The 15,934-nt window shown below is 38.3% G+C and overlaps 1 protein-coding gene across 1 annotated transcript; it reads left to right on the forward strand.

The window, feature by feature from the left end:
* Positions 1–1,107: 1,107 nt before the first annotated feature.
* On the forward strand, positions 1,108–15,602 carry LOC128585829 (nephrocan-like). Its single transcript, XM_053591163.1, has 3 exons — positions 1,108–1,296; positions 7,233–8,134; positions 15,155–15,602. Exons 1-3 carry the CDS (start codon positions 1,108–1,110, stop codon positions 15,600–15,602), a joined length of 1,539 nt encoding a protein of 512 aa, XP_053447138.1.
* The last annotated feature ends 332 nt before the right edge of the window (positions 15,603–15,934 follow it).

Below are 15,934 nucleotides of genomic sequence, written 5' to 3' on the forward strand. Positions count from 1 at the left end.
GGCGACATAGTGAGACTCTGTCTCAAAAAAAAAAAAAAAAAAAAACACACCACAAAGGAGGCCTAGACAAGTGAAGCCTCTCCATCTATAGCTGCTGAAGTTTCACAACTGACACATTACTCTGGGGAAACCAGAGGTTCTTTTCTTTCTTTTTTTTTTTTTTTGTAGAGACAGAGTCTCACTTTATGGCCCTTGGTAGAGTGCCGTGGCCACACACAGCTCACAGAAACCTCCAACTCCTGGGCTTAAGCAATTCTCTTGCCTCAGCCTCCCGAGTAGCTGGGACTACAGGCGCCCGCCACAACGCCCGGCTATTTTTTGGTTGCAGTTTGGCCGGGGCCGGGTTTGAACCCGCCACCCTCGGTATATGGGGCCGGCACCTTACCGACTGAGCCACAGGCGCTGCCCCAGAGGTTCTTTTCTACCATTATTATGAATAAATGAAAATAATCAGCACATTTTGATGTTTTGTTCTCATCTGACTCAATGACATTTTTGAATGACAAAGATAATTTCCAAACATGATGTTTGGGTGGATCAAATGGTCAGTGAATGGAACAAGTTATCTGTGGCTCTAAGTCTCTCCTCATCGTAGCCCATTGTTTCCTTTAGCAATAAAACATTACTGAAACAACCATAATAAACAGAAAACCTACTTATTTTCCCTTCCACTTAATGTGAGAAGAAAACACCTGCATGTTTCAGTCCTGCAAAAATGGTTTTAATACAGGGTCACAGAAAATTCAAAGGTTTTATGGCCCACTATAAAACAGCTCTTTGTCTTTTCCCACTAATTCCCTAGTGTCACATTTAACAAAACAAGGAAACCACAGATAATACAGGTGTTTGCAGATTAGCCTTCCAGGCCATAAATAACAGAGTTTTGCTCACCTACAAATATTAAGGCAGCTTATCAATGTTTAAGCCCTTTCTTCTTTGTAATGAGTTGCTAACATTTTAACCCAGGCAAATTGGGAATTTTTTCTTTCCTGTCGCCTTACATTGACAGAGTACACATTCATAAGATTCTATTATCAGATTTCATGGTATAAAGAGCGAGACATCACCTAAACACCTGTCTGCTACCTGAGCCCCCTGTTTTGGAAGATGCGTCTGCTTTATGTTTTCCTCGTTTTGCTGCCTCTTAGCAATGGTTTCCATCCTAATTGTCCTGGACGGTGTAGCTGTGATTCTGCGCAGTTGGTGCAATGCTACAGACTGATGGAGGTACCATCAGGCATTCCTTCCACCACCAAGAAGCTCTACATTAGCCACAGCAAAATTCAACACCTCCAGGTAATTATGTCTTCCTGCACTCAAGTTGCTGCATTCTTATTGTGGGAGATAGGGTGGGATTGTTAAACTTACTTTAAATAATCATAGCTTAAAAGAGCTAGTTATCAAGTAGTGTAATTGCACCATCTCTCCTCTTGCTCTTTACTGGTGAGATGCGCAGAAGCTTCTGGATGTTTATTTTTAGGGAAGCAGAAAAGAAAGTCAGAATCTATAGTTAAGGATATTTTTATTTTTATGAAAAAATTTAGAAAACTATGTTGTTGCAGAGTGGCTCTTGCTTAAACAAGAAGCATACCTTGCCACTTTATGTCCCCAGAATTAAGAATATTCCTCTCAGGGTAAAAAGTAGTTTTACTTATGCCATAGAGGGCAGAAGATACTTAGAGCATCATAAGACTACCAAAATGAACCTAGCATATCAGAATAATTCATACGCACTTTATCTGCCAGCCAGGGGGAAACCTGTACAGAGGAAGTGCATGTGTTTTGTTTCGCTGCGTTAACTGCAGACCTCATTCAACATGCTCTTAAATATTCCTTTTATTTTTATGCTCACCTACACAGAGGGGACTGGAGTGAGTGCTATAGAGTTGTCTGACTTTCATAACTTGAAGGAAAATTCAAGTTATATTATCTTTGGTATGTTCCACACCTTTATTTTGAAATAAAGTTATATTCAAGTTATATTATCTTTGGTATATTCGATACCTTTATTTCGAAACACATCGAGGAACTAACATTCTCATTCTAATTTTCTCACTAACTTGACATCCATGTTAGGCAAGTTGTTAAAAAGTCTGTAGGCTTCCCTTTTTACTTTCATGAAATGACAACGAAAGCTGGATGAGATAGACAATTCCAGGCCCTTTCTTGATGGAAAATTAGATGCCTCTCTCATTTTCCCTTCACTGTTCACTGCTTCTGTCTTAATAGATTCAAATTCCAAGCTAAGAACATGCTAGCTTCAGAAAGGCAGCAGGTGAACGTACCTTTCCTTCAAATAGCGACATTCTGTCCCTTCATCTGGTTAAGAAATGTCCATTTAGGTGTGACATAAACCCAGAGTTTAAAATATGTGGTCTGGTATTTATATCCAGGCTCACTAAGCACAGTTGTCTTGTCTCCATCTGTTTACTTTCTTCTTCAAACTCTGCAGTGCCTAATGCCAGATAGCAAGTCTGACCCTGCTAGGTCTGAGCATTCAAGCAAGACACTCGGTTAAAGGGTCAGACGCTTCAATATTTGCTCTGGGGACGTGAGAGGCCTAGTGAGCTGGAGTGTCAACTAATCCTAGTATTGATCTTACACTGCTACTTTGTAGTCAATAAGAGAAAATTATACCTCTTATCAAATTTAGTTATTAAATGAGTTAATTTGTCATTGGTTTAGGTGCACTGCACAGCGCTATTGCCGTTTCCTTGACTTTAACCTAGTTAATTGTCTCTTGAAAGGACAGTTCCTAACAGGAAGGTGATGAAAGACAGGAACTGTTTTGCCAAGGAGCTAAAAAGTTTTGGCCAATAATACTTTTCTTTTAAAAAAACTGGTTTTAAACAACCATGTTGCATTTATACTGGGTGAATACAATGTATACTTTGCTTATTTGGTTTGAATCAATAGAATCAAGTGCCTATATTTAAAGAAAAAAATGCCTTAAAATGGATCCTTAGATTAATAGTAATAAAAATTACACATAACAATATAAATATGTATTAATGAACATAATATATGCCACAATTTAAAATGTTTATATTACTTGTTCATATATTGTGTTTGGGACTGTGAATGCTGGGTTTGAGGCTGAAAATAAAAGATGAAAAATTCACAGTTCCTACCCTCCAGAAAAGAGGGTCCTTTTGTATTTATCTGTAAAAAGTCCCACTTCTTTGAGGATCGTGCCAGGCGACTGTAAGACTCTTTGCTCCTACGTTATAGTCTTCCTCTCCATCCTAAGTCCTGCAACTTGTTTGGGGATATGACTCCCCCATGGTCATATCATAGTCTCACACTTCCTTGAGCTCATAAAAAAACAACTACCTTTATTTCCACTTTACCTCAATTATCTTTATCATATCTTTTAGTTATGTAAGAATCGTGTATCATAATACTTAGTGTCACCTGGAACTTCTTCAGTGAGAAAATCTTGAATATGGATCATCATCTCCTTTCCTTTCAGCTACCATACTTCATCCTTATCTCTCCACCTCATGAAGACTTCAAACCCTGGACTAACTCATGTTCTCCCAGGGGATCAGTTTATGTAATCTCTACCTTCTTTCCCTACCGTTTCCCTCTCTGTGTCTCACAATTAACTATGTCAACACCTGTCCAGCAAAGCCTCAGTATTAAATGAGGGGGATAACTTTCCTTTGTTTCTCCCATACCTGGACAGCTGGGCGCTGGTGGACAAGATCACAGAACTGGATGATTTGGAACCACCACTCCAAGTCTCCAACCTCATCCGGGTCTGCAATGTTACCCATCTATTCTGTCACATCTTCTTGGTCAGGTTCTCCCTCACTCCCTCAGCATCTCCCAAAACTCAAACATCATTTTACAAACTCCCAGCTGGCTTGGTTCACATGGGCCTCAAACTGTCACGTTGCACACTTGTCAGTGTTCGTGCATTTGACTGATAAGGAGCCTGAGAAGGGGATGCGGCTCGCTCTCTGCTACAGGACTGAAACCAGAAACAAACTGGAAAGCCTCTCATGGGGAAGCCCGCAGGAGCTATCAATGCCCTACTTCCCCTTCCCCTGCCTTGCTTTTTAAGCAACATTGGAAGAAGCTGCCGGAAGCCCCAAGGTATCTCTAGGGCAAAAGCACCTCTTTCCACACCCCTTAACCACACCTCTGCTTAGGACACGGAAATGGAAAAACACATCTGGCAGAATTGTTTTTTCCCTTTGTCAGCTCTGTAAACCCATCTGAAAAGCTGAAAATCAGCAGGAGTTTTCCTCACTCTATTTTCTTTAGCTAAATAGATGTGATAGCAGTAAGGTTAAAAATACAGGGTGTCCATAAAGTGCTTTGACTATTTTAAATTGCACACGAAATTTATGGACACACTGAGGTATGATGAAGGTGGGATGGTAGCCTGCCTTTTCTCCTTGCTAGAAGGATGTACTTGGACAGTATGTCACCTTTTTGAGCCTTAGTTCCTTTTTGAAAAGGCACTAATCATGCTTGTGCATAGGGCTTTGCAAAGATTAAACATAGTCAATACAGAGGAAATGGTAGCCATTTTAATTAATAGTAATCAAATGTAGAAAAAAGAAAATGCTTTCAGTTCTTAATAAAGGAAAATAGCTATCCATTGGATTCAGTTAAGAGTATGAAGTTTATTCATGATTTATCTCAGTCTGTACACATTGTAAATAGAATTCAAGACAAATTAAGGCTGGGTGTCATGGCTCATACCTGTAATCCTAGCACTTTGGGAGGCCAAGGTGGGAGGATCACTTGAGCCCAGGAGCTGGAGGCTGCAGTGAGTTATTATGACACCATGGCACTCTAGCCTGGACAATGGAGAGAGACCCTGTCTCAAAAACAAAAACAAACAAAAAACCCTGCAAACAAACAAAATGACAAATACATGGGTGCACATTATACATGGGAGCATATTATACATAGCAAAATACAGTATCTATAATAAATATGTGATGCAAAATCAACTGACTTTATAAAAGGGCACAACTGCATAATTAAGTTAAATATTTAGAAACTGAAGGTGGTAAGATACATAAAATTATACACTAATAATTACAGCTTAATTGAATTCTAAAGCAGGTTGAATATTTTGTGAAGATTTATAGATCCATATGGATGATTACATTATTGAGAAAGAGTGGTGGGTATCAGTGGGAAGGTTGGCAGACACGTGGAGAGATAGGAGAATTTGCAAAACATGAAGAAAGTATGTCAGCTCACAATTTAGAATTACCTAAATTCTAGGAGAAGAGTAGCATCAGGTCTGAGATGTATGTATGAATGAACTCTTTGCTCTACAGAGATAGAGGGAGACACATGTATACTTTTTTTACATAAATTGTTTTATTGGTGAAGTGCAAACTGGGGATAGGGAACAGGTAGGCTCATTTCCAAAACATTATATAGTTGGAAATATTTCTCAGATAAGTGCATCCTAGTGATAGCAGACTCTAGGGCATTTAAAATTTTTTATTTTTATTTTTTCTACAAATGTCTGATTTAATAAGGACTTGTTTATTTTGAGAGAAAAAAAAAGATCCCAAATATGAAGCTGTTCACAAAAATGACCCACAGTATTAACTTTAGAAAACAAATCTTGTGGCTCAATGAGTAGGGCGCTGGCCCCATATGCCAAGGGTGGCCGGTTCAAACCCAGCCCAGGCTGAACTGCAACCAAAAAATAGCTGGGCGTTGTGGTGGGCGCCTGTAGTCCCAGCTGTTCGGGAGGCTGAGGCAGGAGAATCGCAGAAGCCCAAGAGCTAGAGGTTGCTGTGAGTCCTGTGACATCATGGCACCCTACTGAAGGCAGTAAAGTGAGACCCTGTCTCTACAAAAAGCAAACAAACAAAAAAAAAACACAAAGACTATTATACTAATTATACACTTAAGACTATTATACTAATTATTTTTCTGCCAATTCTTATTCACAAAAATACATTGTTGCATTTGTGTTGAACTGTGTCATCTTAGCTCTCTCACGTGGTGTACAACACACCTAATTCTAACTCAAAGCTGCTCTCGGGTGCCACTTTCACTAAAGGAGATCGCCTTTGCAGCTAGGGGAGCAACTACTGAACTCATGTACGAATGGAAAGAACTATACTCCCTGCATAACAAGAGATTATTTTGGAGACAGCTAAACTATACATCCTTTTTATAAAGTCAAAAAGAAGTTAGAATTAAAAGCAAAACATTACAGGGTAAGACTTAACAAAAGTACTAGGAGTGTCAAAGCAAGTGAAAATTGGACAGGGTGCAGATGACTCTTAAGCACATAGGGGAGATTAGAAATCGTATCCCATTATTTCTTTACCTAGGCACTTGTTTAGATCAAAAATTTTACCAGTCCTTTCCCCATCCTTGTCCTTCCCAGGTGCAAAATGTTTTACTTTTAAAGCTTTTTGAAAAGTGCAAACATTTTTTAAAAGGTAATTCATAACTTTAAAAATCCAGACAATGCAAAATGTAGCTACATAAGGAAAATCCCTTGTAATCTTGCCCCCTAGAGTTAGAACTGAAAGATTACCAGTGTTTCAATTTTTGGTTATTATTATACGATGATACAACAAAGAACATCCTAGTGAGTGAATTGCTGTACAATTTGTAAGCACTTTGCCTAGAAGTGAATTTTCTGGGTCAGAGAATATGCAGTAAAAGTTGGCGATTATTATATATTCATCAAGTGTGTGAAAGTAGGCCGGGTGCTGTGGCTCATGCCTGTAATTCTAGCACTCTGAAGGCCAAGGAGGGAGGTTTGCTTGCCCTCAGGAGTTTAAGACCAGCCTGAGCAAGGCAAGACCCTGCCCATCTCCAGTAAAACAGAAAAATTAGCCAGGCATTAAGACGAGCACCTGTAGTCCCACCTACTTAGGAAGCTGAGGCATGAAGATTGCTTGAGCCCAAGGGTCAGGTTGCTGTGAGCTATGATGACACCACTGCACTCAACCCCAGAGAGACAGAGTGAAACTCTGTCTCAAAAAAAAAAAAAAAAAGTGTGTGTGAAAGTGCTTAGAGTATATTTGGTATCTTACACTGGTGACAGCAATCATAAACAAAAATAGTCAGGACTTGGGTTTCAATCTTTTTCAAGAGATAATTTTAAATAGAACCTGAGGGGAAATCTGAAGTATCATTAGTATTTTAATGATAATGTATATGGTATTTTTTCCACAGCAATCTTAATTTATTGCTTTTCTTTTTCTCACCTGCCCCGACCTTTTTCGTAGCTCTCTCACTTCACCAGAGTGCTGGCTCTAGAAGATTTTATTCTTCTGGCCAGTGGAACTGAGTCAGTAGAAAATGATGCCTTTAAAACTATGAGTACCTTGAAGACCTTGGAACTCTGGAAAAATAAGTTAAGACGAATCCCCGGTGCTCTCCCAGCCAGTCTCGAAGTGTTAAATCTAAATGATAATTCAATAACAGTCCTACATGGATCAGATTTTGAAGGACTGAAGAAACTAAAAGTCCTTGAACTTAAAAACAACCTGATCTCTTCGCTCTCTCCCAGCATGTTCTCCCCCCTGGTCAGTTTGCAAAGTTTAATGTTGGATGGCAACAACATGGAGTCTGTAGCTGGGCCCCTGACACTTCCCCATCTGAAACACATGAGCATGGAGAATAATAAGCTGGATCTTATACCGGATAACTTCTTTAATTCTCTACAGTCTTTGCAATTTCTCAGTTTCAGTGGTAATTTTCTCACTAAAATTCCTATTAATCTACCCAAATCCTTGCTATCTTTAAAGATGGAGAGAAACCAGCTTAAGGTGGTAAGTTTTCGAGATATGAAACACTTGGAGAATCTTTCTCACCTTTACCTGTCAGAAAACTTACTCTCTTCCATTGATGGGGCACAGCTCCTTGCCAATTTAACCACACTCGAGTTATCCCAAAACCGGCTTCCGATGTTGCCCCTGAGACTACCATCCAGGTTACAAAAACTTGACTGTAGCAACAATCTGATTCAGAGAGTTACAGCACAAGACTTCCAAGACCTCAGAGACTTGAAGCATTTGTTCCTAGACAACAACATTGTCAGCTGGTTCGAAGCTGGAGCCCTTGAGAGGTCTTCTCAACTCTCCAACCTGGCCCTGGAGCAGAATCTGCTGTTGTCCATACCGCTAAGGTAAGTGCGGGTTGTTATTATAACTACCATAAAAATTGTCCCAAGATTGAGACAATGAAGAAATTATACAAGCAAGAAAATTAGAGCACACATAAATGATATGACCAGGTATATAAAGAGTATAGGGATAAAAGTTTTAAACAAGAGTTTTGGAATCTGCAGCCCTCAAACAGAGCTCTCTGCTAACTCAATTTATCTTGCCTGTGGGATGAGACACTAGCAGGTGATGTCTATATTAACAAACATAGTATGAAGACACTGTAAAAAGTACATCTTGGTTTCTAAATATGCAGATGGCCTAGGTACCCAATAAGCAAATGAGGCATGAGCTTAGCCGCTAGCAGGCCAAGGACACTGGGCAAAATGAAGGGGAAAATACAGTAAGGCATTTGTATTTTAAAAGCATTGAAGTAGTAATTTTGGAGGAAAACTTACAGCTTTACAATGTAATATTTTATTTATTTTGGATTACTTATTGAAGGTGCCTCAGATTCTTCTCAGTGCTGTGAGTTTTAAAGGGCTTCAGAGATGGCTGTGTTCACTTGTCTGTGTGAGTATCCTGTGTCTCTGTCTGTATGAGATGGTGAGTCTATGTTGGTCTGACCTTCTGTTTTTGACTGCCACTCCAGTTCTCTCTCTCTCTCTCTCACACATTCTGACAATTACTCTTTCCAAATATCCTTCTCTCTATGCCCAGCCCACTGTACCTATTCCCCCCTAACTACTCATAATCTATAACTTAATGTACGTTTATTTCTTATCTACATTTTAAAGTACCAAATGGTAGATGAAACACTATTATTCTCTTTAAGGAGATGGTATATTATTTATTATGCGTGTCTGTAAATGGAGTCTTTTTCCTTTCAGCACTTCTTGCCCTATTACAATTACCAAATTTCTCATGATTAATATATCTACTTCTGGCTTCTGGAAAATCCTATCATACTCTATTTGTCTAAGCTTATTGTTTGTTACAATAATTTTTTATCAATGGGAAACAGAAGAATTTTCTTTGATATGTACAGATGTTCTTTATTTTCTAGTTAAAAGGGATTTTTTTCATTATATAGTATAATAACTGTACACAGTCACCAAAATCAAAAAGTGATTTTTCTGACATAAATCAGTATTTTAAATGTACATGCTGAAGGTGATTTGAAAGTAATTTTTAATACATAAGCAGATATAATTAATTTAATTTAAAAAATCTGTTTTCAGCACTTAGACTTGCCATATGCCAGGTACTTTACCAGGCACTTGGGATATGTAAATGTAATAAAAGAGATAAAACTTCCTGTACTATGCAGCTTTAATTCTAGCAGGGGAAAAGTGATGATAAACATCATACCCGAGAAAAATATATAATCTTTAGACTGTGTTAGGTGTTATAGTTAACAAAAAGAGGCATGATTACCAGGTTCAAGAGCATGGAGGGTAGAGTGGCTAGCTGCAGTTTTAAATACAGTAAACATGAAACCCATGAAAAGGTAAGCTTTGAGCAAAGACTTAAAGGAGGTGAAGGATTTAACTATGATAATATTTTCAAGAAAACATTTTCTAGACCGAAGAACAGACCATATAAAGGCCTTTAGGCAAGAAGAACATGCCTGAAGTGTTTCAAGACTTTAATCCTTGTTACTTAAATAACTTCTCCATGTTGCAAGCCTTGTAATCTATTACTGAACACCCCTATTCCATGAAGAAAAAAACAGTGTATAAAACAAAAACTTATAAAACAAGTTAGTGAGTGACTATATCATATAAGGATATGATGTAGGTTATGACAGCCACAGACACAATTGTGAATTCAGTGGACTTTTCCACTAATGTGACTTTTATAAAGCATTTGTTGAAATAATCTTGCTAGGTTTGTTGAGTGAAACGTTGATTATTTGCTCCTGCCAGAGTATTTGTGTACAGGTGACTACAGAAAGCACAATGTTTTTACCCCCTGGAATGTATAATGGAATTGCAAGCATGAGCCAGCTAGCCATAGTTATCAAATCTAGCTTCACATTATAATTATCTGCAGAAATAGAAAAACGCACACTCATGCCCAGGCCTCATTTCAAGCTAATTACATGGGATGCCCCAGGGTTGGGGCCCAGGTATCAGCATTTTTGAGAAGCTTCCCAGATTAATTGAATGTGAGAATACTGGGTAAAGGCAAGGCAAATAATACAGGGTGGGAGTAGACTTTTCCTATGAGGCTTAACTTATGCAACACATCATCTGCTCTGTTGAAATACTTGGCCAGTTCTGACAGCAAAGCTCTTGTCATTTTTAAGTATTTCTTTTTTGTACTAGAAAGTGGAAATGACCCAGAAAAGTTTCTCTGGTTTTCCTCTGATAAAGAATTAAAACCTATCTATCTATTCTTTACATTTGGATTTTTAAACTTTTCATTATGAGCTTTAAAATGTATACCTTTTTATGTGCATGTTTCTTATTCATACATAATATCTACACTATAAAATTTAGTTTTCTATAAAAACACTGTGAACACAGGCAACATGCTCCTATCACGAATGGAATCTCCACAATTCCCTTCTTTCTCTTGTACATCTTTTGTATACTTCATCAAGAGAATAATGTATATGGTTTTAGGTACACATATATTCAATACTTATTACATCTGCCTTGTTACACTAAAGAGTTAGAAAATAATTCCTAACATTTATTAAGTGCTTACTAAGATCAACAGTTAACTTAGATATATTCATGATTCCTTATTACTCCACACAACAATCCTATGAAGGTAGGTACATTGTTTTACCTACCTTGTTTTACAGACTAGGACATTAAGGCTTAGAGGTATTCAGAAACTTGGTCAAAGTCATATCATCATTAAATGGTGGAATTAGGATGTAAGCACAGCAGTCTAAGTCCGGAGCCAGGGAACGTTAGCCTCTGCAAGATTCTGCCTTTGCGATTTATTCTATAGGGTGCCATACATAGGAAACATTAACAAACTCATACAGTATATTACATTTAATATTTTTAATATTTTTACATCAACACATAGAGAAATATTTTGTAAAATTTTGTAATGAATATTTTATAAATAAATGTATATTTAACTATAATTTTCCATTTTCCCTATGAAGTCAGTTTGTGAACTCATTCTGAATAAAGTGCTGCACACCTCACTGCTGAATATCAATCACTGTGGTCACCTTCTAGTGTTCCCCTTGGCCATCTGATGACCAGATGATACGCAGCAATCAAGACTTTTTCTAGGATGAGTTCACAAACTTGATCGTCAGAACTCATATGATGACAACTCTGATGGCCATTCCAGAAAAAGAGTTCCAAGATTGCTTGAAGAGTACACTAGGCCCTGGCATTAGCACATAGTCTCCCAAGGGGAGTACCTTGAAAGTGATCATAGTGATATTCAGCAATGATGTATATAGCACTTTTTCTAGAATGAGTTTGTGAACTTAATTTTTCTACCTTGTATGTATGGTGGGTGACCTTTGGAACATCCTGTATTGTCAATCAAACACTATACTGCTTAGAACATTAGAAGGCTTAAAAGCTAGGCCTCCCTCGTTTCTGCTTTATATTTCACCAGTCTGCAGTTTAGTGAACAAATATAAGTTAGATCATCTCTTCTTTATCTACTCTGGATAATTCAAATCCAGAATAGCTTTCTACAGCCTAATGCAGTTAGCATCTCATCTGACATGCAAGGGCCATCTACTGGCAAAATGAGCTATACTATACCCTTTTTACTTTAATCGGTGATAACCATTCAAAGAACATGGTAGCATTTCTTGAAACATATTTGGGTTAAAACCAGGGCTACCCTTTTATATAAATCAGACACATAAAGACAAGTTATATCCAAATCATATCAGGGACTGACAAAAGGGCACAAAACTAGGATAATTAGTGATTTCTCTTACCATGTCATTAGGTTTTAACTTCCACAGAAAAAAGAAAGGAAAAAACCAAAAGGTATACCTAAGAACAGGCACAATTTTTAGATCCTCAGCCCAGAACTGAATAACTATACTTGTTTAGAAGAAAAATACTTTTTGTTCATTTTCATTAGCTAATATTTGCTATGTGACTTCTGTGTACTGAACACTTTCAACCACAGGGTGGAAAATCAGAAGATTTAAGAAGTGAAAGCAATTACCTGAGGTCACATACTGGTAAATAGAACAGCCCAAGAATGCAAGATTTGCTGACTTTTCAGTTACACTATGAAACCTCTCCCTGGTTAGGCTCTGTCGTCCTCTGCAACGGGAACTGAGTCTTGCTTGCTGCTACACAGTCTATTAATAGCCGGGTGGAGAAGGGGACTATACATAAGAGATTTTCTGTATACTGTTTAGAAATTCACCTTAGATAAGCTGGTAGATGCATAAAATTATATTTTCTTGGAGACTAACTTCAAATTGAATTTAATTATTAAGCTGTTAAAATGTATGAAGTGATTTTTCCTAGTAAATTATCTACTTTGTTAGGTAAATTTTACCCTATCTAAGAAGAAGACACTTTAAATGGTTCATGCTTTAAAATACTCAAAAAGTACAAGTACTCATGTATTGTTGCCAATCTTTTGCTCTTATAGGTGTAATAACACCATTAGAAAAGCCACATGTTGGTATTGGGAGAGTCATACCAGGGTTATGTCTAAAAGTGGGATTGCTGGGCTAAAGGGACACATACTGTTAGTTTGTTAGGGGGCTTTGCTAAATTCTCCCAGACAGGGGCGGTGCCAATGTATCCCACTAGTAATGTATGAGAACATCTGTTTTTCACAGCTTTGCCCACAGAATGAATTGCCAGGGCTTTGGATTTTTACTGATCTGATATGGGAGAAATAGCATCTCTATGTAATTTTTTTTTAATTTCTGTATTCTGAGTAAGATTAAAAGCTTAAAGGTTCTTTTCATGCTTTTTGACCACTGTTTTATTTTCAAATCTTTTCTTCTTAATTTTTAAGGGCTCTTTATGTCTTAGAAAGTTTAGCTCTTTATGATAGAAGATTCAGATACTCTATGTCCCCACAGTTTATTATTTGTCTTTTGACTTTGCATACGTTTTTTGCCAAACACAATTTCTTCTTTTATTGTTTTCTAAAATAGTTGATATATCAATCTTCTACAGCTTCTGGACTTTTGAGTCATATTTAAAAAAACTTTTACAGGCCGGGCACAATGGCTCACGCCTGTAATCCTACCACTCTGAGAGGCCACGGCAGGTGGATTGACTGAGTTCACCGGTTTGAGACCAGTCTGAGCAAGAGCAAGAAACCATCTCTAAAAACGGCCAGGAGTTATGGCGGGCACCTGTAGTCTTAACTACTCAGGAGGCTGAGGCAAGAGAATCGCTTGAGTCCAAGAGTGGAAGGTTGCTGTGAACTATGATACCCCAGCACTCTAAGTGAGACTCTGCCTTGAAAAGAAAAAAAAAAAAACCAGCGGTGCCTATGGCTCAAAGGAGTAGGGCGCTGGCCCCCTATACTGGAGATGGTGGGTTCAAACCCAGCCCCAGCCAAAAAAAAAAAAAAAACAAAAACAAAAAACCCACAACTTTTTCATGGAATTAGTATTTTAAAAACTATTCAAAAACCTCATTTTTATAATCACATAAAATAGTTCACTTTTCCTATTAGTTAGGTCAAAAAGCATGATATTATTAAAATTTTATACAACTTATCAAAATATTTCCAAAATGGTACCAATATATGTTCCTACCAACAGTTGTTACTCCCCTCAGCAGTGGTAAGTTCTAAAATTTAAAACCAAACATGTAATCCCAGCACTCTGGGAGACGGAGGTGGGTAGATTGCCTGAGCTCACAGGTTCAAGACCAGCTTGACCTACAGCGAGACCCTACCTCTAAAAATAGCTGGGTGTTGGGCGGTGCCTGTGGCTCAGTGAGTAGGGCGCCGGCCCCATATGCCGAGGGTGGCGGGTTCAAACCCAGCCCCGGCCAAACTGCAACAAAAAAAAAAATAGCCAGGTGCTGTGGCGGGCACCTGTAGTCCCAGCTACTCAGGAGACTGAGGCAAGAGAATCGCTTAAGCCCAGGAGCTGGAGGTTGCTGTGAGCTGTGTGATGCCACGGCACTCTACCAAGGGCCATAAAGTGAGACTCTGTCTCTACAAAAAAAAAAAAAAAAAGAAAAAAAAATAGCTGGGTGTTGTGGTAGGCACCTATAATTCCAGCTACTCGGGATCCTTGAGCCCACGAGTCTGAGGTTGCTGTGAGCTGTGACACCACAGCACTCTACTCAAGGCAACAAAGTGAGACTCTGTCTCAAAAAAGTAAGTAAATAAATAAAACCAAACATGTTTTAATTCGATACATTAAAACATTCCATTATTTTTTCATTTGCTTTTATATTCCTGAAGAACACTTTTTCATATTTTCATCTCAATCCGTGAAGTACTGATTTTTCTTTTTCTTTATTATTAAAGAAATAGGATCTTACTCTGTTGTCCAGGCTGGAGAGCTAGCAGTAGTATGATCATAGCTCAATGCAGCCTTGAACTCCTGGGCTCAAGTGATCCTCCTGCCTCAGCTTCCTAAATAGCTGGGACAACAAGCATGTGCCATCATGACCAACTAATGTTTTATTATTTTTTATCTTGCTATATGGCCTAGACTGAGTTTAAACTCCTGGCCCCAAATGATCCTCCTGCCTTGACCTCCCAAAGTGCTGGGATTATAGGCATGAGCCACCGTGCCCAGCATAGTGTTTTTCTTATCAATTTGAGTGACTAATAACATTTCACAAGAAAAAAATTAAAGAGCTTTATGAATAGGAACCAGAAAAATCAGAAGGTTAGAAAATAAGGCTTATAAGAAAGAGTTAAAGACCTAAAGACTAAGATTGAGATTTGTGCTTCTAATTAATTTTCTCAAATTAACCTTGTTTCTTAGGCTGAGGAGGGACAGAACTGTACAGAAAAGGTGGTGCTGCTCAGTTTCTGTTGCCCTAGCATTTGAGAAACAATGGACCTGACCTTTGTTTATTTCCTGTTCTCATGTTTTGTAGGCTCCCAGGGACCTTAGCCAGACTGGATCTGAAAGGCAATGCCATCGAGGATATTGCTGAGAGAGAACTCAGGGATCTCAAGCAGCTTCAGGTCCTAAACCTTAGGAACAACAAGATCTCTGCCTTAGATCTCAAAGCCTTGGAGGGTCTGCCTCGCCTCAGGTACCTATACCTGGATGGAAATCCATGGAATTGCACCTGCAGTCTCCTAAGAGCGAGGGAGGTCTTGAAGGCCAAGGGCACAGACGTGAGGGGAGGACAGTGTGCAGCCCCAGCTGAACGACAAGGGGAGAGCTGGATGTCTTCCAAGAAGATCATGAGGCAATGTGAGCATCACTTACGCCTGACAGAGAAAAGCAAAGAGACCAAAAAGAAATCAAAACCGGAGGACCCCTCCAGTATCAGAATGAACATGGATGACGATTATGATGATTATGAAATAGATTAACTATGAGCTTTGTTTATAGTTTAGAAAATGTTTTTATAATGTTTAGTCTCTTAAGCAGACATATACCACATGTTTAGATAAGCAAAACTCTCTCTGTAAGTGGTTTTTGATTTTGTTTTTTGTTTTAAGAATGAAATGAGGGTTTAGATAAGTTGAAGTGGGTGAGGAAAGCAGAAAAGAACACTGGTAAGAAGATGTCAGATTCCTTCCATTTTAAAGGTTATTTGTGCTTTATACTGAAACCTAAGTAATGCCAAATAAAAATCACTATATGACTAACTTCATGCAAATAGTGTAGTTCATTTTAACAAAAAAGAAGTGATGAATTACAT

Source organism: Nycticebus coucang, chromosome 5, assembly GCF_027406575.1.
Source record: "Nycticebus coucang isolate mNycCou1 chromosome 5, mNycCou1.pri, whole genome shotgun sequence".
Taxonomy (NCBI): Eukaryota; Metazoa; Chordata; class Mammalia; order Primates; family Lorisidae; genus Nycticebus; species Nycticebus coucang.

Coding starts and splice junctions, on each gene's coding strand:
- LOC128585829 (XM_053591163.1), top strand. CDS start 1,108: ATGCGTCTGCTTTATGTTTTCCTCGTTTTGCTGCCTCTTAGCAATGGT. Junction 1,297..7,232: donor GCAAAATTCAACACCTCCAG/GTAATTATGTCT, acceptor CCTTTTTCGTAG/CTCTCTCACTTCACCAGAGT. Junction 8,135..15,154: donor CTGTTGTCCATACCGCTAAG/GTAAGTGCGGGT, acceptor CATGTTTTGTAG/GCTCCCAGGGACCTTAGCCA.